Source organism: Balaenoptera physalus, assembly GCF_965194825.1.
Source record: "Balaenoptera physalus genome assembly, chromosome: 9".
Lineage (NCBI taxonomy): Eukaryota > Metazoa > Chordata > Mammalia > Artiodactyla > Balaenopteridae > Balaenoptera > Balaenoptera physalus.
Window position 1 is genome coordinate 16606754 of NC_138888.1, and position 23991 is coordinate 16630744.

A 23991-nucleotide genomic window follows, 5' to 3' on the forward strand; every position below is an offset into this window, starting at 1 on the left:
ATGTTATCCACTGCTGCCATCTCCAATATCTCAAAGAACCCTGTGCTCAATAAATATTTTGTGAAACGACAGAAACCTTGGCACTTAGTAGGTATTCAATAAATATTAGTTTCTCTTTCTTTTACTATGCAGGAAACACTAAAAAGGTTAATGTTAAGATATTAAAGGTCTAAAGAAATTTACCACTCCCTTGATACCAAATTTTGAACTGAAACAGATTATCAGAAATCCAATAGAATTTCTTGTTCAAGTTTTACATTAAAAACGTTGAGGCAAATCAAAAAGATACATTCGGCAAAGCCTGATTTATAAAGCACTGTCAGGAGATACGGGGGTCTACATGAATTATATTTTGAACAAAGCACTTTTAAGTGGCAAAACTTTAATCAATTTTCACAGAGATCTTTCACTGATATTAATATTCGCAATTTTGCTTTGTGGCAATTCTGACTTGGATCTCCTTCTAAAACATCAACTTCTCAGCTGACGCATCTTACTGTGCTTTTAACAGTAGCCCATTCCTTCTGAGGATTAAGAAATTAGAAACTAAGCATACTTTGTAAAATGAGTCAATAAAAATCAAAGTGAAAAGCCTAAGTGAAATGCATAACTTTAACGCTAGAAGGCTAGTAGTAAGTACTACTTAGTACCAAACATTGTGTTTTGAGGGATTGAATACTTAGAAAATGAAGAAAAAGACAGCCATTCTTAATCTCTGACTCTTATCAAGATCATAGGCGAGTTTAGCAGTTAACTAAAGGGAATGTAAAAAGTACAGTACTGGCCACCCCTGAGTACTTACTCAGGGATTTTAGATTTCTGATTAAGTAAATGTCCTTGATTTTTAAGGTCGGAATCATAAAAAAATGAAATGTTAAAATATTATAAGTATTTTGGAAATATGAGCCAGAGGCAAATAAATATGAACATGCATACATTTAGATTTCATACAATTTCAAAGTCTCCAAATCCTTACTATCTTAATACAGAGGACTTAAAATAAAATGACATATAGACTGTGAGAGTCTACCGAAAGATTCAGCCCAAACCTCCTTAGAATCGTTCAGCATGATCATCTTCCTGTGCTTGGCACCCACCACTACCCACATCTCCATTTTCCTAGTTGCCTAAAACTGTTCATCTAATCCTCTACTAGCATCTTATCCCCTAGCTTCTCCTCCTTATTACTGTTTTGCCCCATTTTCACATTTGCCTCTGTTATTCCCTCATAATCCTTCTATTTTATAGAGTCCCAATCTTAGATGGACCAAATAAAGATGACATAAGTGAAACAACGGAAAAGTGCTACTACTGTTCTCTTCTGGGTCATAGGAGCGTGGCCAGGTAGAGATATAATGAAATTGAAGCTTTTCTGAATTACAGTTTAACTTACAAACTTTGTATGTTGTAAAGATTATCAGGAACTTTTCTTCAAAACATCTATAACAAGGTAAACATTGCCTTTTAAATACATTGATAACCATTAAGAAATACACTTTTAGTCTTGATGAATTTATACAACTAAAAAAAATGCTGTTTCAGAAAATTCAAACATTCCTCATGGGACTTTTTTGGCACGAAACTCACAAAGTTTCATGTAAGTGGTACCCATCACACCCATTTTGCAAAATGCCATATGTTCATAGATACATATGTAGATTTCATCCTCAACAGTATTTTGAGAAAAGAATTTTCCCTACAGAGAAAACTACAGAAGTAGAATAAATTTTTATTTCTGTCAAGACACAAGACTAATCATGTTAAGACACTTACCCAAGTATAACGTGTTACTAATACTAAAGAAGCAATTCTCAATAATAACGTAACTGGGGATCTGAGTAGTGTGCCCACTTAACTCTGCAGAGTTTAAAAACCTCCTGATTTCATTAGATGCAATAACTGTATGCAAGTTTTAAACAATATCACTAGCTGAAGGCAAGCGCTTCTTTCCAGTAAAGAGAGGACCAAATATAGGTGTTATTTCAATCAAATCAGATTAAGTTAAAACTTATTTTTCAGGAAATTTGTATCAGATGAGATTGATCATTTACCCACTTCTTAACAAGTTACAAAAAGCACAGGTTCTACTATGCGACAGTTCACTAAAGAGGGCTGAACCGCTTGCATTTCATCAGTGTCCCCTGAGAATACTTTTGAACTCAAGAAAAGGTATTCCACGTGCCCAACAGGAAAATGAAATAACGGAGTATATTCAGTGGACGACTTACTCATCTAATTAACGCATTCAACTTTCAGTTGATCCTTTAAAGATTTAAATCTTAAGCACCCTCTATTAGAAACTGATTATATTTAAGGGGAAAAAAAACCCAACAGAAGTTCTGAATCACTGGAATTTTTGTTCTATTTCCTGTTAACACACTGATAGTGCCATCATTCAATATATTCGTTCCAGACACGTTTTTTCAAAGCTATTGAATCCTTTTTAAACTTGGCCTTATTTTAATTTGTAACTCATTTATCTGACAATTCTTCCCATTGTTTCTAATTTAAGTGCTCAGCCAAAGCTTACAGTGAGATGAAGAGCATGTCTGTCTTTATTAGAAAATGCAGTGTTTCAAAATCTAAAGTTTCAAACTGTCAGGGTTTAAAACCAATCACGACTTCACTGTTCCAAGGAATTCAAAGATATTTTTAAAAAGGTGTCAATACTCTGCTACTGTACGAAGAGTGTGGTAGGCAGCAGCAGTGTAAAAACTGAAAGCAAAATTGTATTCCATGCCCACCAAAATTCCCGGCCAAATCTGAAATTGCATAATGAGCAACGTACTCTTTAAGAGTGAGCTAAAGCACAAACGAATTCCTCTTATAAAATGCGAATCAACCTGACCCTAAAGTTCGACACTTTACAAACTTACCTAAAACAGACAAAATGGATGCAAAAGTATACTGCTTCACTGTTGCCTCAAATACGACCTTAGTGTTCAAGAACTTTCCAATGAAGAGAGGCACTCAAAACAGCCTCGCATTGGGGACCCCGAAACGCATGAACTCCTGAGAAACACCCGTGAAGCTGCAAATTCCCTCCACTCTCCTGGAAACCCCGCTTATCAGAAACATTTGAAGAATTCCTCCACGACAATTAAGCTGACTTGAAGAATGGAAACCGAACATCGCAAATATACTATATATGGAATGAAACATGGCCAAACGCATAGATACGAAGCCACACGGGCTCCGCCACTCTGCTATACTACCCCGCCCGAGCAGCCGTACAGCATCAGCAACGGGAAGATACACCTGTCACCTGTTCAGCGATACCCAGACCCTTTCAGCCTCCCGGCCCCAACCCCAATCTTAGGGTTTGAGGTTGACGGGACAGAAAGCTAGAACTATCCTCTGAAATCTAAGGGCCACACACTCACAGCGGGGATGGCTCCCCACTTCCAGAAGGCTGCAGAAAACCCACATCGGAAAAGGAACCACGCTCTCCCCTCGACCTCCACGTAACTCCCTCGATCTCTCCCCGCAACACCCTCGCCCCTAAGTCATCCCTCTTCGGGCCACGGCTCCCCCAGAGGAGATCTCCGTCCCCCCCGCCCAGCCCCCCATATCTCACACATGCCAAAGGGGCGGGCCGGGGGCACCCGTGCAGGCAAGGGCCCTCCCCGCCCCCGGCACCCTCCCCCACCCGGGGCTCTCCCCGGCGCCCGACTCCAATGAATCTCCCCCTCCCCCTACACACTTCGTCCCGGGAGCCCAGGCCGGGCCCGATGCTCCCCACCCCCGCCCGGTCTGGAGGACTTGGGGGGCCTCCCTCTCTGCCTCGCCAGTGGGGAAGGAAGGAGGCGGAGGGAGGAAGAGCGAGAGGAAGAAGCGGACGCCCCGCAAGGGCCTCGCGAGTCGGCAGAGTCCCTTTCAGATGAAGGGGGGGGGGTGCGGGGAGCTGAGGGGAGAGCCGGGATTGGGGATCCCGCCGAGGCCCGGCAGCGCTGTCCGCTTACCCTTCGCCGCCGCCGCTTCCCCCTCCTCCTCCTCGGCCGCCGCCGCCGCCTCTCCCACTACGGCAGCCGTCTCCACCGTCGCCGCCGCCGCCTCCACCACCACAGCCGCCGCCAGCGCCGCCGCCGCCTCCGATTCCACCCGGCAGGGGGGACACCTCAGCCCTCCCTCCCTCCCCGCTCAGCCCCTCCGATCGGCCGCCGCCGCCAACTCCCTCCGGCTGCCGCTGCCGCCGCCGCCGCCGCTCGTGGCTGAGGGGGAGGGGAGGGGGGTCGGGTTGGGTCGCCCCGCCGGCGGCTGCTGCAGATCAAAAACGATGGCTGGGTAGTGTCGCCTCTCCCCGCTCCTCGGCTCCAGCTCGCTCGGCCTCCCTACCTCCTTCGGCCCCCACCCCCCTCGCGCTTGCTTGCCCTCCCCCCACCCCCCCAGCTCTCGCTCGCTCTCGCCGCGGCTCCGCCAGTCCAGTGCAAATCAAAATACTGTCACACAATATGGCGGCGCGGCCGCCGGCAAACACCGCGAGATCTGTGGGCGCTGCTGAGGCGGCGGCTGTGACGAGGCCTCCCCTAGTCGGGCGGCGGGGGAGCGGCCGGCGGCGGTGGCGGCGGCGGCGGCGCGGAGATGCTCTTTCTCCGCCCTGCACCCCTCCCCCGACTCTCGCAGACTCCACACCCGTCTTGCGAAGGCTGAAGGGAGAACGCTGCCCGGCCGCGCGGACTGGCGCGGGCCGCCGCCGGGGCCGTGCTAGAGGGGCCGCCGAGGCAAACGGCCCGAGGAGGGCCCGGGATCCTACTTTTTAAGTTTTATCCCTGCCGCCGTTACTTGGAGGGTGTGTGTGTGTGGAGAGAAAGAGCAGGTTTACCCTTCAACGGGGGCCGATAGCAGTTTGGGTTGAAAGGAGAAAAGAACTCCCCGCGGCTCGGCCCGTCCGGAAGCGGGCGGCGGGACCAGTGGGCCTGCTGGCTTCGCCGCGCGGGGAGGGGGCTTCGAGCTCCGGGCGGGGGGCGGACCCGATGCCGCGGCACCGCAGCCGCCCCGCGCCTTCCCCGGGCCCGGGCCGCCGGGGGCGGCAGGTGGGCCTGCGGCGGAGGCGGGTGTGCGGCCGCTGCGGGGCGGGGACACACCCCTTTGGAGGCGGGCGGCGCCGAGAGCCGCTGGCTGACGCGGGTGACCAGAGCGGGAGACCAGCGTCGTCCCGAGAGTGTGCGGGACACGTCCTAGAAGGCTCGGAACTCGCAGCTTCGAGTTTGGAAAAAAGTGTTGGGCTCTGAGTCTTCTTGAGCGCTGGAAAGAAAAAAACCAGTCTAACTGCTGCAAGGGTTTTGTTGTTGCGATTTTATTTAAATTGCGCGTTCCTAGAAGTCCTAGAAGCAGAGCCAAAGACACTTTAACTTGGGGTGGGGGGAGGAGGCGAAGGAAAGACTTCTGTTTCTATCTTAAAGAAATATTTGTTTAATTTCCCCCTAAAATGAAACGTGTTTAACACTCACACGTTTCTCACAATGTAAGATATTTATTTAAACATTCTAGCGCTTTAATGGTGTCCAAAACACTACAATTTTTTTTTTTTTTGTCCATTTCTCTGCCAGTTTTTTCCTTGAAACAATTCTTACTCCCCAGAAAAATCCTGAAGGAGCATTTTTATTTTTCTATTTCCAGTATGAGCGCTGTAGTTACAGCGAGAGCCTTTAAACACACACACACACACCCCCAAAACAGAACAAAAATCTCTTAAGAAGTACAGGCTTCTCTCCGGTTAAGGTACTTTTGCCAGTTCTTTTCCCCTCACTCATCATTTAAAAATACCTGAAATATTGGGATAGGGCACCAATTCAAAACCCTTACCACGTCAAAGCCGGAAGTACTTATTATTACTTACTGTATCAGAATTTAAGTATTTTTCTCTCCATTGTCAATATCATTAAGAGAAGTAAATTAGGATTTTAAAAATGGGAAGACTATAGTTTTAATGTATGCAATGCTTGGTAATAAAAAAAGTCACCGAACCTTAATACTTCACAGTAGTCCTTTCTGAGGAACTATTTCTGAACTAAATGTTAAAGTAATTGATGAAATGAGTTTAGAGAAATTGAATCCATTATTAAGTAAATTTCACTTCTCTTTGAAACCACTATAAAGTATAGAGCCAACAATTGCTTTTGAAATGGTAGAATTACATATTTTATACAAAATATTGTTAGAAATTTAATGAAATGTATATATACGTATTTTAATGGCAATATAATGCTTTGTAAACTTATGAATACGATAGGTGTGAATAGCTCAAGTCTAAGAACCAGTGGGTGGCAGAGAAGGTATGTATAACAATACATCCTTGCACAAACACTGAAGAGCTTTAACCTGGATCTAATCATGAGAAGCATCAAACAAACCCAAATAGAGGAAAATTCTACAAAATAGCTGGCCCGTATTCTTAAAACACTTTCAATGTCATGAAAACAAAACAAAACTGCAGATTAAAGGAAACTAAAGACATAACAACTAAATGCAATATGTGACCCTGAACTAGATCTTTACTGGAGGAGGAAAATGCTATACTTTAGGATGTTATTGGGATAATCGATGCAGTTGGAATATGAACTGTAGATTAAAGTACGTTATCCGTGTTAAATTTCCTGAATATATTATGTATGAGAATATCCTTGTTCATCAGAAAACACACTGAAATATTCCCTGCGGCCACCAGGGAAGTCCCCTTGGTTATTTTTAAATTTTAAAATAGTTTAAATATTTTAAAAAAACTTGGTGAATATGGGAATTTCTCTACTATTCTTACAATTTTTCACTGTATGAAATTATTGCAAAAGAAAAAGTTTTAAAAAACAAAGAGCTTTAAACTGCAGAGTTCCCTGCTTAACCAAGAGAAGGAATGTTGTGGGATGGACAGATAGAGATAGAGAAATAGATATCCTTTCATAATGGAACTAGCCATCTGTTTCTCAGTAACAGATGGGAGTTTTGGTCATTCAACTTTTCCTTCTTCTCGCCTATTTAATCTACTTGAATTTGGAACAGAGATAGTTAGGAACCCTTACTATATATTTGGTAAATGTGATACCCATATTTACTGATCCAATAAATATTCAGTGTCTATTATCCACAAGGCTCTGTGGAGAAAACATGAGGGAACAAAGCAGACTATGCCTTTCAGATGCTCTCTGTAATGATTAGAGAGATAAAACAAGATATAATCCCTGTACTACATTCAAGAGTCTTTTAGTCTAGTGCTGTGTGGCCACTAGCTACCTGTAGCTATTTACATTTAAATTAATTCAGCAAAATGAAATGTTCAGGCCCCCAGTTGCATTAGCCACATTTCAAGTGCTCATTAACCGTCTTCACAGACAGTTCTATTATTGAACAGCACTGGTAGTAGAAGAGAATACACTATGTAAATAACACCAATACAAAGTAGATGGTAATAAACACCATAGAAGCTTAGAGGAAGGAGAGTTTACTTTGCAGGGGGTGGCAGTAGAGGAAATGTCAGGGACAGTTTCAAGAAGATTGTGTACAGGCAAGTGGAGATGGAGCAAGAGTATTCCAGGCAAAGACAACATGAACAAAGCGGGAAAGGGAGAGGCATATTCAAGGGATAGCACTTAGTTCTATGTATCCATAGTGCAAGGTATGTAACAGAGTGTAGCGCTGTACAACACCACAAATGCTGAACTGCTGAGCTTGGACTAATTCTCTAAGCAACGGGAAGCTACTAAAGAAGTTGTCTTTTGGACAAGACAAAAAATATGATCAAATAGTTCTTTAGGAAGGATAATCTAGCAGCAGATGTATGAAATGGATTAGAGTTGAGGGCATAAAGACTACATAGCATTGCAATAGCCCAAATGAGACATAATGAATTGATATAAAGCTGTCTATCAGTAAGGATGTAACAAATTCCAATTTAAAATGGCTTAGGCTACAAGGAAATTCATACCTCACAAATTTGGTAATTACAAAGTAAAATTTGGGTTCGAAAGATTCAGAAGCTTGATAATGTTGTCAAAGACCAGGTTCTTGCCATCTCTGCTCTGCTATCTTGGGTGTTGGCATTATTCTCCAGCTAATAACAGCAAGATGGTAATGGCAGCTCCAGGTATCATTTCCTGAGGTCATAATGTCTGGAGGGAGAAAAGAGTTCTTCTTAGGAGAGGGAAAATGTTTCCCAGAACCACTCCCCCATCCCCCCTCTGACTTCCCTCCTATCTCCTAGGCCATAGTTGAATCACATGCCTATTCATGAAGCAGTCCTGGGTTTACATGATGGAACAAGTGTGAAGGAGTCAAAGACGGAGAGACGAAAGTCAAAAATGACTCTACAATTTAAGCCTAAATGACTAGGGTCCATAGGAAGAAGAGAAATTATTCAGGGAAAGATGATGATTTTTGTGAGAGTCCTAATTTGAGGTATCTAGGTGGAAATGATCAGCATGTGAAAACATGGGATTGACGTTCAGAATGAAGATCAAAGTTGGGGATATGCACTGGATGTCCTCTGCAGAGAGAAAATCAACAAAGCCATGAGATTGCCAAAGGAAAGGAGGGGTAGAGAGGGTCTACAGCACAGTTTCAGAAAATAAGGTGGATGCAGGGAAAGCATGGTCAGAGAAGTAGGCCATATATTATACATAAATCAAGGGGAATGGATGGAGTTTCAAGAAAGCCAACAGTGTTAAGTGCTATGGAGAGATTCAGGATGATGCAGATTTAGAAACATTGGGTTGCCAACTAGGTAACTGTGATCTTTAAGAGAGATGTTTCACAGTAAGGTAGAAGCAGATATATTTCAGGAGTTAAGGGATAAGCAGATAGATAGGAAGAAGCATGAAATATTGACTATTCTTTCAAAAAGTTTAGTAGTCACAAAAGGAAAAGCTATATGAATGAAGGTGTTTATAGCAATATTTATTTATAAGACTAAAATTTGGAAGCAACTGAAATTTATGAACGTATTATTATTTAAAAAATTAGGATTTGTGTACTCAATTATATGTGATGCAGTCATTTAAATAATTAAGATTATGGAACAATATGGAAAAATATTTATTAAGCAAAGGAAAACGACAGAAAACTTAAAAAAAACACCAAAGACATTATAACAGCAAAAAGTATATATACGTGTGCATATGTAAGATACTATAAAATATACAAAATAATTGTAATTGTCTTGGGGTTGTTGAGCAATGGGATATATATTTTCCAAACTTTGTATGTTATAGAAATTTTATAATTAAAACACATATGCATATATTTTAAAATATTAAATGGCAAAGACAGAGAATGGTAACTTGAGGTAACTGTAAGGTTGAAAAACATTTGCTTTTTTTGGTTTGTTTTGCTTTGGCAAGAAATAAAAGACATTTGGCTGTGTTTCTAGGCTGGGGGTAAAAATTCAAAGTAGAGGGAAAGACTGAAGGTGCAAGAATGAGGTGATGACTCTTGAGCATCTAAGAGAAACTTATAGGAATAATATTGAAGGCACAAGAAGAGAGTTTAGCTTTTTAGGACAAGGGACATTTTCTGAGACAAAAATAATTAAGAAAGGAAGAATATCCTAAAATATTTGTGTGTGTTTGTGCATGTGTGTGTGCAAATTGAAAGGCGATTCTAAAGTTTATGTGGAAATAGAAGGGTCTATAGTAACCAAGACAATTTTGAAGAACACACTTAAGACTTAACACTACCAAGTTTAAAGACTCATTAAAAGTCTCAGTAATTAAGACAGTGTGGTGATGGCACAGAGACAGATAAATACACAAAAGGAACATAATAGAGAATCCAGAAATAGAACTTGATTTATGACAAAGGCACTGCTGCAATTCAGTGAGAAAAGGATATATTTTCAACAAATGGTGCTGGAACAATTGGCCATTCATATGGAAAAAAACGATACTTGACTCCTACCTCACACCATATACAAAAATTAATTCAAGAGGGATCATAGACCTAAATGGGAAGTTTTAAAAAGCTTCTATTAATCAAAAGACACTATCAGGAAAGTGAATAAGAAAGAGAGAATATATTTCAATACATATATCTGACCATGGACTCACATTCAAAATATATGAGAAAATTTCCATAAATCAATAAGAAAAACCAAACAACCCAATTTTTGAAATAAGGAAAAACTCTTGAAGAAGTACCCTATAAGATGATTTCCAAATGGCCAATAAGTTCACAGAAAAGTGTTCAACATAATTTCTTATCAGGGAAATGCAAATTACAAACGCAATGACATATCAGTACCTACCTAACAGAAGGGCTAATGTTAAAAAGTCTAACAGTGCCAAGTGTTAGCAAAGAAAAGTGTAGAGCAACCTGAACTCTCATATACTGCAGATGGGATTGTAAGTTGGTTCAACCACATTGGAAAACTCTTTGACAGTGTTTACTAAAGCTAAACATGCCTACTTTATGACCTAACTATGTTGTTTTTTTTTTTTTTTTTTTTTTAAAGGAATTCCTTTATTTATTTATTTATTTATTTATTTTGGGCTGTGTTGGGTCCTCGCTTCCGCGCAAGGGCTCTCTCCAGTTGCGGCGAGCGGGGGCCACCCTTCATCGCGGAACACAGGCTCCAGACGTGCAGGCTCCGTAGTCGTGGCTCACGGGCCCAGCCGCTCCGCGGCACGTGGGATCCTCCCAGACCAGGGCTCGAACCCGTGTCTGCCGCACTGGCAGGCAGACTCCCAACCACTGCGCCACCAGGGAAGCCCTGTTGTTTTATTTTATGTGTCAATTTGGCTGGGCCATGGTGCCCAAACAGCTGGCTGAACATTATTCTGGGTGTTTTTGTGAGGGTGTTTTTGTATGAGATTAACATTTAAATTGGTGGACTTCGAATACAGCAGATTGCCCTCCACAGTGTAGATGGGCTTCATCCAATCATTGAAGGCCTGAATAGAACAAAAGAACAACTTTTCCCCAACTAGGAGGAATTCCCCAACTAGGAGGAATTTCCCCAACTAGATGGCTTCCTGACTTGAACTGGAACATAGGCTCTTCCTGGTTCTCCAGCCTGCTGGCTTTTGAACAGAAACTGCAACATTGGCTCCCCCTGGGTATCCAGCCTGCCAGCTCATCCTGTAGATTTTGGACTTGCCAGCTTACATAATCATGTGAGCCAGTTTCCTATAATCTCTCCCTCATTCTTTCTCTCTGTATCCTATTGGTTCTGTCTCTCTGGCAAATTCTTATACACCAACAATTTCATTCCTGGGTATACACTCAGGAGAAATAAATGCACAGGTCCATCAAAAAACCGATAAATGGAATATTATTCAGCAATAAAAAGCAGTGAAGCACTGATACATGCTACAACAGCGATGAACTTTGAACACCTTCTGCTAAATGAAAGAAGCTAGTCACAAAGGACCACATATTGTATGTTTCCATTTATATGAACTGTCCAGAATAGGTGAATTCGTAGAGATAGAAAGTATATTAGTGGTTGCCAGAGGCTGGAGGAAAGGGTAGAATATGGAGTGACTTTTAATTGGTACACAGTTTCCTTTGGGGATGATGAAAATGAAAATTTTCTACAGTTATATATTGGTGATGGTTTCGTAACTCTGAGTATACTAAAACTCACTGAATTTTGCACTTTGCAAGGGTAATTTTATGGTATGTGAATTATATCTTAATAAAACAGTTACATGTTTAAAAAAGAATTAATTACTGATACACTTAACAAAATCAGTGAATCTCATGCACATTCTGAGAGGAGAAAAAAAAAACAGACAGAAAAGAATACACATTGTATAATTCTGTATATGTGAAGTTCAAGAACAGGCAAAAGTAACTGGTGGTAATACAATTCAGAATAGTGGTTACCTCTGTGGGGTACAGGATGAGGAGTTTTGATTAGGAGGAGTCATGCGGGAGCCTACTGGGGCACTAAAATATTCTTCATCTTGATCTGGGTGGTGATTGGATTTAAACACATGCAAAAATCCATCGAGTAATATATACACTAAAGTTAAGCGTGACTTAGGCACTTTACTGAAAATATTTTGTACTTCAATAAAAACATTTTCTAAAAGGAGAACAATGGGTGACAATGTAGAGAAATTTAATCTTAGAAAGAGGGACAGTAGAGAGGTTGTGGTGGCCTCCAAGCTTTTGAATATGCAGAAAGCAAGGTCCTTTGCTCAGAGTAAGAGTGTTGGGAAGGGGATTAAAAATTTATGGAAAGGAGATAGTGATATGAAGGAAGAGGGTCACTCATTAATTGTTGTCTTATTTCTCTCTAGGATAAACAATGTGATTTATGTCACATGCTCTCATGTGTACAAAATATGGTATGTGTGTGTTGTGTGATGCCACTCTGGGTAGAAGCACCAGAAGTTTTTATGAATAATTTAAAAACTTATTCCAGGAGAATAATAATAACAGACAGATCCACGAGAAATCAAGTCTTTTTCATGGACTCAGCTACCCTTCGCCTCAGGACTAGACTTGAAAACAGAGAGAATTAGAATGGCTAATATTCTCATCTTTGTCTCTCCCTTTCACCCTAGATCATAAACTCTTGAATAAAAATCTGTTTCATTCTGAATAGTTTATGTCAGCATAATTAGCTAGTGTTTAAATTCCATAATCTAGCTTTAGGCTGGACTTGGGTGCTGAGTACTTTTAAGGCTCTTTTTCACCTTTGGATAACCATTAGTTAAAAACTCTCTTATCTTCCCAACTAACCAGTCATGCTGATTTCCATTTTTGAGACTAGATCATGATGCAAGACCTTATCAGAAAATGTTGCGACTGTCTGATGTAGAATATGGCACGTTGATACACTGGCGCAATGCACAAATGTGATAGGAACCCAGGGCATATAAAATTTACCAGTTATAAACCACTATTTATTATACAGTGCTTTACAATTTACAAGGTTTTCTCACATATATTATCTTCTCTGTTTGTCACAGTTTCTTTTGTTTTATACGTTATTACTACCACCACCAATTCACAACTAAAGATTTTAAGGTTCAACAGGTTAAATGACTTACTTTAGATTGGGTAATCTAAAACAATTATTAAGTGAACAGTGGGACTTTGAACAGATCCTCTGACCACATAGCCCAGGTCCTTTTCACCATACCATCCTGCAAGACATCTTCTCTTTGCTTAAAAAATTTACAGTGATGATAATAATAGGGTGGGCAGTTTAAGAGAAACAAAGTTACTCTGGAAATTCAGAAGAGGAGGGGATCACAGGAAAGGTTTCTTGGGGATTATATTCCAGATGGGCCTTGAAGAGGTGACGGGATTGCAAAAGACCAAAAAACCCCCAAAACCAAACCAAACAAACAAAGACAAGGGAAGGCATTCCAGGTGCATGTAATAGTAGGTGCAAAGTCATAGAGTCAGAAAAGCATAGACCATATTTTGGGAATATTCAGTAGTTTGGTTTTGTTGAACTGTAGGAAAAATGTAGGATAGTGGTAGGAGAGAAGACAGAAAAAGGTAGCACTACGAACTAAGTTTGATGGGTAGTAGTGTACCATTGAAGTCTTATGATCAACGGAATATACTTAAATCTGTACTTCATCTGTCCTCTATTCAGGTGGAGAAAGAAGAGGCTGGAGGTGGGAAGACCACAAAGCCAATCATTTCTAGGTAAAGGTATGGACAACCTGAACAAACCTGTGGCAATAAAAAAAAAAGTCCAAGAGAAATTTCGATGGTAGATTTTTTTTTTAAACATCATTATTGGAGTATAATTGCTTTACAATGGTGTCTTAGCTTCTGCTTTATAACAAAATGAATCAGCTACACGTATACATATAGCCTCATATCTCCTCCCTCTTGCGTCTCTCTCCAACCCTCCCTATCCCACCCCTCTAGGGGGACACAAAGCACGAACTGATCTCCCTGTGCTATGTGGCTGCTTCCCACTAGCTATCTATTTTACATTTGGTAGTGTATATATGTCCATGCCACTCCCTCACTTCATCCCAGCTTACCCTTCGCCCTCCCCGTGTCCTCAAGTCCATTCTCTACGTCTGTGTCTTTATTCCTGTCTTGTCCCTAGGTTCTTCAGAACCATTTTTTTTTTTTTTTTAGATTCCACATATATGTATTAGCATACAGTATTTGTTTTTCTCTTTCTGACTTACTTCACTCTGTATGACAGACTCTAGGTCCATCTACCTCACTACAAATAACTCAATTTCGTTTCTTTTTATGGCTGAGTAATATTCCATTGTATATATGTGCCACATCTTTATCCATTCATCTGTCGATGGACACTTAGTTTGCTTCCATGTCCTGGCTATTGTAAATAGACCTGCAATGAACATTGTGGTACATGACTCTTTTTGCATTATGGTTTTCTCAGGGTATATGTGCAGTAGTGGGATTGCTGGGTCGTATGGTAGTCCTATTTTTAGTTTTTTAAGGAACCTCCATACTGTTCTCCATAGTGGCTTATCAATTTGCATTCCCACCAACAGTGCAAGAGGGTTCCCTTTTCTCCACACCCTCTCCAGCATTTATTGTTTGTAGATTTTTTGATGATGCACATTCTGACTGGTGTGAGGTGATACCTCACTGTCATTTTTTTCTCTAATAAGTGAGGTTTGTATCGTCTTTAATTTCTCAGTGAGGTTTGTATCATCTTTAATTTCTAATGATTAGTGATGTTGAGCATTCTTTCATGTGTTTCTTGGCCATCTGTATATCTTCTTTGGAGAAATGTCTATTTAGGTCTTCTGCCCATTTTTGGATTGGGTTGTTTGTTTTTTGATATTGAGCTGCTTGTAAATTTTGGAGATTAATCCTTTGTCAGTTGCTTCATTTGCAAATATTTTCTCCCATTCTGAGGGTTGTCTTTTCGCCTTGTTTATGTTTTCCTTTGCTGTACAAAAGCTTTTAAGTTTCATTAGGTCCTATTTGTTTATTTTTGTTTTTATTTCCATTTCTCTAGGAGGTGGGTCAAAAAGGATCTTGCTGTGATTTATGCCATAGAGTGTTCTGCCTATGTTTTCCTCTAAGAGTTTTATAGTGTCTGGCCTTACATTTTTTTTTTTTAAATAAATTTATTTATTTATTTATTTTAGCTGTGTTGGGTCTTCATTTCTGTGCAAGGGCTTTCTCTAGTTGTGGCAAGCGGGGGTCACTCTTCATTGCGGTGTGTGGGCCTCTCACTATCGCGGCCTCTCCTGTTGCGGAGCACAGGCTCCAGACGCGCAGGCTCAGTAGTTGTGGCTCACGGGCCCAGTTGCTCCCTGGCATGTGGGATCTTCCCAGACCAGGGCTCGAACCCGTGTCCCCTGCATTGGCAGGCAGATTCTCAACCACTGCGCCACCAGGGAAGCCCATTACATTTAGGTCTTTAATCCATTTTGAGTTTATTTTTGTGTATGGTGTTAGGGAGTGTTCTAATTTCATTCTTTTATATGTAGCTGTCCAGTTTTCCTGGCACCACTTATTGAAGAGGCTGTCTTTTCTCCATTGTATATTCTTGCCTCCTTTATCAAAAATAAGGTGACCATATGTGCGTGGGTTTATCTCTTGGCTTTCTATCCTGTTCCATTGATCTATATTTCTGTTTTTGTGCCTGTACCATACTGTCTTGATTACTGTGGCTTTATAGTATAGTCTGAAGTCCGGGAGCCTGATTCCTCCAGCTCCATTTTTCTTTCTCAAGATTGCTTTGCCTATTCAGGGTCTTTTGTGTTTCCATACAAATTGTGAAATTTTTTGTTCTAGTTCTGTGAAAAATGCCATTGAGAGGTTGAAAGGGATTGCACTGAATCTGTAGATTGCTTTGGTTAGTATAGTCACTTTCACAATGTTGATTCTTCCAATGCATGAACATGGTATATCTCTCCATCTGTTTGTATCATCTTTAATTTCTTTCAGCAGTGTCTTATAGTTTTCTGCATACAGGTCTTTTGTCTCCTTAGGTGGGTTTACTCCTAGATATTTTATTCTTTTTGTTGCAGTGGTACATGGGAGTGTTTCCTTAATTTCTCTTTCCGATTTTTCATCATTAGTGTATAGGAATGCAAGAGATTTCTGTGCATTAATTTTATATCCTGCTACTTTACCAGATTCATTGATTAGCTCGAGTAGTTTTCTGGTAGCATCTTTAAGATTCTCTATGTATAGTATCATGTCATCTGCAAACAGTGACAGCTTTACTTCTTCTTTTCCGATTTGGATTCTTTTTATTTCTTTTTCTTCTCTGATTGCTGTGGCTAAAACTTCCAAAACTATGTTGAATAATAGTGGTGAGAGTGGACAACCTTGTCTTCTTCCTGATCTTAGAGGAAATGGTTTCAATTTTTCACCATTGAGAACGATGTTAGCTGTGGGTTTGTCATATATGGCCTTTATTATGTTGAGGTAATTTCCCTCTCTGCCTACTTTCTAGAGGGTTTTTGTCACAAATCGGTGTTGAATTTTGTCAAAAGCTTTTTCTGCATCTACTGAGATGATCATATGGTTTTTCTCCTTCAATTTGTTAATATGGTTTACCACATTGATTGACTTGCGTATATTGAAGATTCCTTGCATTCCTGGGATGAACCTCACTTGATCATGGTGTATGATCCTTTTAATGTGCTGTTGGATTCTGTTTGCTAGTATTTTATTGGGGATTTTTGCATCTATGTTCATCAGTGATATTGGCCTGTAGTTTTCTTTTCTTGTGACATCTTTGTCTGGGTTTGGTATCAGGGTGATGGTGGCCTTGTAGAATGAGTTGGGGAGTGTTCCTTCCTCTGCCATATTTTGGTAGAGTTTGAGAATGATAGGTGTTAGCTCTTCTCTAGATGTTTGATAGAATTCGCCTGTGAAGCCACGTGGTCCTGGGCTTTTGTCTGTTGGAAGATTTTTAATCACAGTCTCAATTTCAGTGCTTGTGATTGGTCTGTTTATATTTTCTATTTCTTCCTGGTTCAGTCTCAGAAGGTTGTGCTTTTCTAAGAATTTGTCTATTTCTTCCAGGTTGTCCATTTTGTTGGCATATAGCTGCTTGTAGTAATCTCTCATGATCCTTTGTATTCCTGCAGTGTCAGTTGTTACTTATCTTTTTTCATTTCTAATTCTATTGATTTGAGTCTTCTCCCTTTTTTTCTTGATGAGTCTGGCTAATGGTTTATCAATTTTTTTTATCTTCTCAAAGAACCAGCTTTTAGTTTTATTGATCTTTGCTATTGTTTCCTTCATTTCTTTTTCATTTATTTCTGATCTGATCTTTATGATTTCTTTCCTTCTGTTAACTTTGGGGTGTTTTTGTTCTTCTTTCTCTAATTGCTTTAGGTGTAAGGTTAGGTTGTTTATTTGAGATGTTTCTTGTTTCTTCAGGTAGGATTGTATTGCTATAAACTTCCCTCTTAGAACTGCTTTTGTTGCATCCCATAGGTTTTGTGTTGTCGTGTTTTCATTGTCATTAGTTTCTGGTATTTTTTGATTTCCTGTTTCATTTCTTCAGTGATCTCTTGGTTATTTAGTAGTGTATTGTTTAGCCTCTAGGTGTTTGTATTTTTTACAGATTTTTTCCTGTAATTGATATCTAGTCTCATAGCGTTGTGGTCAGAAAAGATCCTTGATATGATTTCAATTTTCTTAAATTTACCAAGGCTTGATTTGTGACCCAAGATATGATCTATCCTGGAGGATATTCCATGAGTGCTTGAGAAGAAAGTGTATTCTGTTGTTTTGGGATGGAATGTCCTATAAATATCAATTAAGGCCATCTTGTTTAATGTATCATTTAAAGCTTGTGTTTCCTTATTTATTTTCATTTTGGAGGATCTGTCCATTGGTGAAAGCGGGGTGTTAAAGTCCCTTACTATGATTGTGTTACTGTTGATTTCCCCTTTTATGGCTGTTAGCATTTGCCTTATGTATTGAGGTGCTACTATGTTGGGTGCATAAATATTTACAATTGTTATATCTTTTTCTTGGATCGATCACTTGATCATTATGTAATGTCCTTCTTTGTCTCTTGTAATAGTCTTTATTTTAAAGTCTATTTTGTCTGATATGAGAATTGCTACTCCAGCTTTCTTTTGATTTCCATTTGCATGGAATATCTTTTTCCATCCCCTCACTTTCAGTTTGTATGTGTCCTTAGGTCTGAAGTGGGGCTCTTGTAGACAGCATATATACTGGTCTTGTTTTTGTATCCATTCAGCCAGTCTATGTCTTTTGGTTGGAGCATTTAATCCATTTACATTTAAGGTAGTTATCGATATGTATGTTCCTATTACCATTTTCTTAATTGATTTGGGTTTGTTATTGTCGGTCTTTTCCTTCTCTTGTGTTTCCTGCCTAGAGAAGTTCCTTTAGTATTTGTTGTAAAGCTGGTTTGGTGGTGCTGAATTCTCTTAGCTTTTGCTTGTCTGTAAAGGTTTTAATTTCTCCCTCGAATCTGAATGAGGTCCTTGCTGGGTAGAGTAATCTTGGTTGTAGGTTTTTCCCTTTCATCAGTTTAAATATGTCCTGCCACTCCCTTCTGGCTTGCAGAGTTTCTGCTGAAAGATCAGCTGTTAACCTTATGGGGATTCCGTTGTGTGTTATTTGTGGTTTTTCCCTTGCTGCTTTTAATATGTTTTCTTTGTTTTTAATTTTGATAGTTTGATTAATATGTGTCTTGGCGTGTTTCTCCTTGGATTTATCCTGTATGGGACTCGCTATGCTTCCTGGACTTGATTGACTGTTTCCTTTCCCATAGTAGGGAAGTTTTCAAGTATTATCTCTTCAAATATTTTCTCAGTCCCTTTCTTTTTCTCTTCTTCTTCTGGGACCCCTATAATTCGAATGTTGGTGTATTTAATGTTGTCTCAGAGGTCTCTAAGACTGTCCTCAATTCTTTTCATTCTTTTTTCTTTATTCTGCTCTGTGGTAGTTATTTCCACTATTTTATCTTCCAGGTCACTTATCCGTTCTTCTGCCTCAGTTATTCTGCTATTGATCCCATCTAGAGTATTTTTAATTTCATTTATTGTGTTGTTCATCACTGTTTGTTTGCTCTTTAGTTCTTCTAGGTCCTTGTTAAACGTTTCTTGTATTTTCTCCATTCTATTTCCAAGATTTTGGATCATCTTTACTGTCACTATTGTGAATTCTTTTTCAGGTAGACTGCCTATTTCCTCCTCATTTGTTTGGTCTGGTGTGTTTTTACCTTGCTCCTTCATCTGCTGTGTGTTTCTCTGTCTTATCTTGCTTAATTTACTGTGTTTGGAGTCTCCTTTTCACAGGCTGCAGGTTTGCAGTTCCCATGTTTTTTGTTGTCTGACCGCAGTGGCTAAGGTTGGTTCAGTGGGTTGTGTAGGCTTCCTGGTGGAGCGGACTGGTGCCTGTGTTCTGGTGGATGAGGCTGGATCTTGCCTTTCTGGTGGGCAGGACCATGTCCAGTTGTGTGTTTTGGGGTGTCTGTGGCCATATTATGATTTTAGGTAGCCTCTCTGCTAATGGGTGGGGTTGTGTTCCTGTCTTGCTAGTTTTTTGGCATAGAGCGTCCAGCACTGTAGCTTTCTGGTCATTGATTGGAGCTGGGTCTTAGCATTGAGATGGAGATCTCTGGGAGAGCTTTTGCCGTTTGATGTTGCATGGAGCCGGGTGGTCTCTGGTAGACCAATGTCCTGAACTCAGCTCTCCCACCTCAGAGGCACAGGCCTGACACCCGGCCAGAGCACCAAGACCCTGTCAGCCACATGGCCAGGTACGTGGGGAGTTTCTTGCCTCTTGGGAAGTCTGAGGTCTTCTACCAGCGTTCAGTAGGTGTTCTGTAGGAGTTGTTCCATGTATAGATGTATTTCTGATGTATTTGTGGGGGGAAGGTGATCTCCACGTCTTACTCCTCCACCATCTTGAAGGTCTCCCAGATGGTAGATTTTTTATAAAATCGTTTTAGGCAAATGAAAGGGGTGAGGAAGAAAAAACTTATCAAAGAAAGACTGATGTTGAGCCTAAAAAATGGTGAATTGTTATCACATTAACAGAAATGAAGAAGTGTTTTTGGTGGAAATAATGAATTAGATTTTCAATGTGTTGAACAATGGTTTTAGTTGCCCTCTGCAGCTTTCCAAGCCTCTGTCATTCAGATGTTTAAAGATGAGAGGATGAATTGACAAAGAATACGAATGGCCAATAAATGTATGAAAATGTGTTACCTCATTGGTAATAAAGTAAACGACATTAAAAAAACAAAGGAGATATTTTTTTCTTCCAGTGTATCAGATGGAGAAAGATTGAAAAGACCAACTGTTCAGAAACAAACTTAAGAAATATTTAGGATTTATAAGAAAATGAAAAGCTCTGCTGAAGAAAACAAACAAACAAAAAAAACTAGAAGAAAAATAGAAATAATATACCTTGAGTTGGAAGATAATATTTTAAGGACAAAATTGTCCCCAAGGTTATAAATTTAACTCAAGCACAATCAAAGATTGACAAAGTAATTTTAAAGAGCATCTGGATATTTTATTAAATAAAAGTTGCAGAACAGTGTGTATAGCATGCTACAGTTTTTGTGAAGAAAAGGGGAAATACACACACACACACACACACACACACACACACACACATACACGCACTGGGGAGGAAAATGGGGGCAGCTGAGATGAGGGGGAGAGAGTGAGACATCTCATTTTTTTAAAATTAATTTTTATTGGAGTATAGTTGGTTTACAACTTTGTGTTAGTTTCTGCTGTACAGCAAAGTGAATCAGTTACACATATACATATATCCACTCTTTTTTAGATTCTTCTCCCATATAGGTCATTACAGAGTATTGAGTAGAGTTCCCTGTGCTATACAGTAGGTCCTTATTAGTTGTCTATTTTATATATAGTAGTGTGTACATGTCAGTCCCAATCTCCCAATTTATCCCTCCCGCCACCTTCCCCTTTGGTAACCATAAGTTTGTTTTCTACATCTCTGACTCTATTTCTGTTTTGTAAATAAGTTCATTTGTACCCTTTTTTTAGATTCCACATATAAGCGATATCATATGATATTTGTGAGACATCTCATTTTATTCCTTTCCTCCTGATTTAGAAAATGTGAAAGCGTTACACATCAATATTAATGAAATCAATTGAGAGGAAGAACTAGAATGGTTTTTTTAAGGAGAAATAATTCGGGTGGGGGTAGGGTGGGATTCAATGACTAGACAAAAGGCTTGTTACAAGAATTAAATGAAGGAACATAGGTAAAGTTGTTACAACAGTTATTGGTACATGTGGTGTACACAAAAATGCTTGTTGATATTATTTTTTTATAATCTTTAGATGGGAACTACATGACTCAAATATGTAAAGAAATATATTGATAGATTTTTTACGACATGAAGTTTAAAAACTTGTGGATGGGGAAAAAGGATTGAGAAAAACATAAACTGGAAAAATATACTTACAACATATATGAGGGAAAGGTCATCATTCCGCAGATATTTTTTGAATGTCTGCCTTGGGTGAGGCATTACACTAGAGTCTGGCTACGCGGTGATGAAGAAGATGGTCTTGGCCCTCATGGAGTTTATAGTCTATATAGAATAGTATTACTATCCCTAATATATAAAAGCTTATTAAAAGTCATAAGGTTGGAAACTTACAGGCCAACAGGAGATGGACAAAGGACATAAAGGGGTTGTTTTAAAAAGTATTGCTGATGGTCAATAAACATAAAGAAATAAATTCATTCTCACTAGTCAATTTCACTCATAAACAATGAAATTTAATTTTTTGTTTATTAATGGTGAAAATTAAAAAAATGTGGAACCCCAATGTTGGCACGGTGGAGACAGAGGCATTCTTATATCCTGGGATTGGGAGTAGAATAGTATAAGCTTCCCACAAAGCTGTTTAAAAGCATGTATTGGAATTTTAAATATGCAAACTGTTTGACCTAACAATTCCACTCCTAGGAAGAAAAAATTGTACATATATTTGAAGGTATATGTTCAAGGATGTTTACTTCAACCTTCCTTATGATAGCAAAAAAATAGAAAACAACCAGAATATATCTTAATGAGTAACGAGCTACATTCTGGCGCATTGATAAAGAATACGATGCAAAGATTAAAAAGGGTGATGTACTACACACATTGACATGAAAAGATGCCACAATATTATATTAAGTGAGGAAGGCAGATTGCGTGACAGATTATTAAAAAAAACTCTGATCACATTGAAAACAGTGGATGTATATGTATAGAAAACATTCTTGCAAGATAGGCTCCAAAACATAACACTGGGTGACGATAAGAGGGGCCACCTTTATTTTATGTTTTATACTTTTCTGGGGGTGGTATTTTCTGAATTTTTAGCAATGAATACATTACTTATACATCCACACACAAAATGAAACTCCAATAAAAATAAACAAAATAAAGCTATGTTTCTTAAATATTTTCCTTCAAAAGTTCTTTAGGAATAATCTTTGTTTAACTAAAGCCACGACGATTGAAATTTTTATGATTAGGACTCTCAGGTTTTGCACATTCATAATTTTTCCTGTCCTAAGTCAGTAGGGAAATCTTTTGTAAATAATAAAATATTTCAAGAATTTGGAATGAAATGACAATCACAGAGTACTGACCTCATTTCCACGATGGTTAAAAGAATCGAAGGAAAAGAAACCTTGACAGGGCAGCAGACAAGAAGTCTGAGAAGCACCGGCTGCCTGAGGTTTGCAGCAGGTTCTGTGGCAGGGGCGGGGGGTAGTGGAATGGAGGAGAGACAGGCAGTTTGCCTCTTTTTTGGTTTGCCCTCCATACTTACTCTTCCCCAAACTGTGTAAATTTCCACATATGTGAGTCTTTAGGATACAAGAGAACTCCTCTCCTTGTCCCTGTCATTCTTCTATCCTTGTTGAACCAGGTCTTATGTGCACTGTTATCTGGACATTAAGTCCTCTTGGCTCTGCAGACATTATTATGCAAAAATGACTGAAAATCCTTAATTCAACCCACTTTGCTATGGGATTCAGAGGCCTAATGCTTATCATGTTTGCAACAGAATTGCTCCGTGACTCACAACGCTGCCCATCTATGGACAGAGAAGAACTGTGTCTCAGCCTCAGATCTTGGAGTCGGAGAAAGGGGCCCAACTCCGCAGACCATGGGGTTATTGTAAGGAGCCAGTGATTTCGTATAGGTCCCAAGCCTAGTCTGAAAACTAAATTGACCAAAGTGCAACTGCTGCTGTATGGAGAGGGCCACATTATTAAGATACTTAGATTAAAAAGGAGTTCTTAGTGTCAAAAAATTTGCCAACTACAAACTTAAGATGATAAACTTTGTATGGTCTTTCATGCCTTCATCTCTCTCTGTATATGAAGGGTCTCTCGCACCCCACCCTACCTTCCTGCCCTGGTGAATCCAGCAAGAGCATGACACCAAGCACACAGTAAATTTTCAGTAAGACTGTTTAGTCCAAATTCTATAGATCTGTAGAACAGAACCCCCTCTTCTTACTCTTCCTCTTATTTCTCTTAGAGCAAACTTCCTATATAAATACAAGAACAAAAAATAAAAAATGAAAACCAAGTTTGATTGTTCAGAGGCGGGGTGAGGAGAGGCACTGAAGAATTGTCATGTTCCTAGACCTAGTTATTGGTTTACTTACTAGAAAAAGTCACACATTTTTCTAAACAATTTTTTCCAAAATAAATGCTGAGATGCTCACTATTCTAAAATGGAAACCTTTTGAATTCTGAAGAATTTTAAAATAATGAGTCTATGTATCTGAATTGGAGGAAAAAATGACATGCGAAGGAAACACTTTAGACTCTAGTTTCAGCTACTATAGCGTTTCTTTAAAAAAAATTCAAAAGATTGTTACCTCAGATTTATGAATAACTGCTTTGTCTGTGTTACACTCAAAGTCAGCATTTCACTTCAGAATTTTGTGTTCTATTGTTTTTTTCTTCTAACTACTTTTCTTTCCACGTGATAATGTGAGGATCTTCCGTTTCTAACTGCTCATCTATTAACAGCAGAGAACAGGCAGGACATTTGAGATAAGAAAATGACTTGGAGGTGCTTTTATACGT

General features: G+C 39.6%; 2 protein-coding genes across 6 annotated transcripts in view; one reads left to right on the plus strand and one right to left on the minus strand.

Moving 5' to 3' along the window:
- TAB2 (TGF-beta activated kinase 1 (MAP3K7) binding protein 2) overlaps positions 1-4101 on the minus strand; it is an 86395-nt gene extending 82294 nt beyond the window's left edge. For 3 of the 5 annotated variants that reach the window (XM_082474655.1, XM_082474652.1, XM_082474656.1), the window contains exon 1: positions 3963-4101. The gene's annotated coding sequence lies outside the window, so the exon portion shown is untranslated. Of the gene's footprint in view, positions 1-2876; positions 3496-3962 lie in introns of those variants that run through there. The other 2 variants (XM_082474654.1, XM_082474653.1) reach the window with 2 other exon arrangements.
- Positions 1-23189, plus strand: part of LOC309666705 (uncharacterized protein) — a gene marked incomplete at its 5' end in the record, with an annotated part of 32223 nt that extends 9034 nt beyond the window's left edge. Inside the window, 3 exons of the mRNA XM_082474313.1 lie at positions 3940-4789; positions 10914-13666; positions 20168-23189. Coding sequence (XP_082330439.1) covers positions 3940-4760 — 821 coding nt within the window. The 3' untranslated portion in view covers positions 4761-4789; positions 10914-13666; positions 20168-23189. The remainder of the gene's footprint in view (positions 1-3939; positions 4790-10913; positions 13667-20167) is intronic.
- Between the last annotated feature and the right edge of the window lie 802 nt (positions 23190-23991).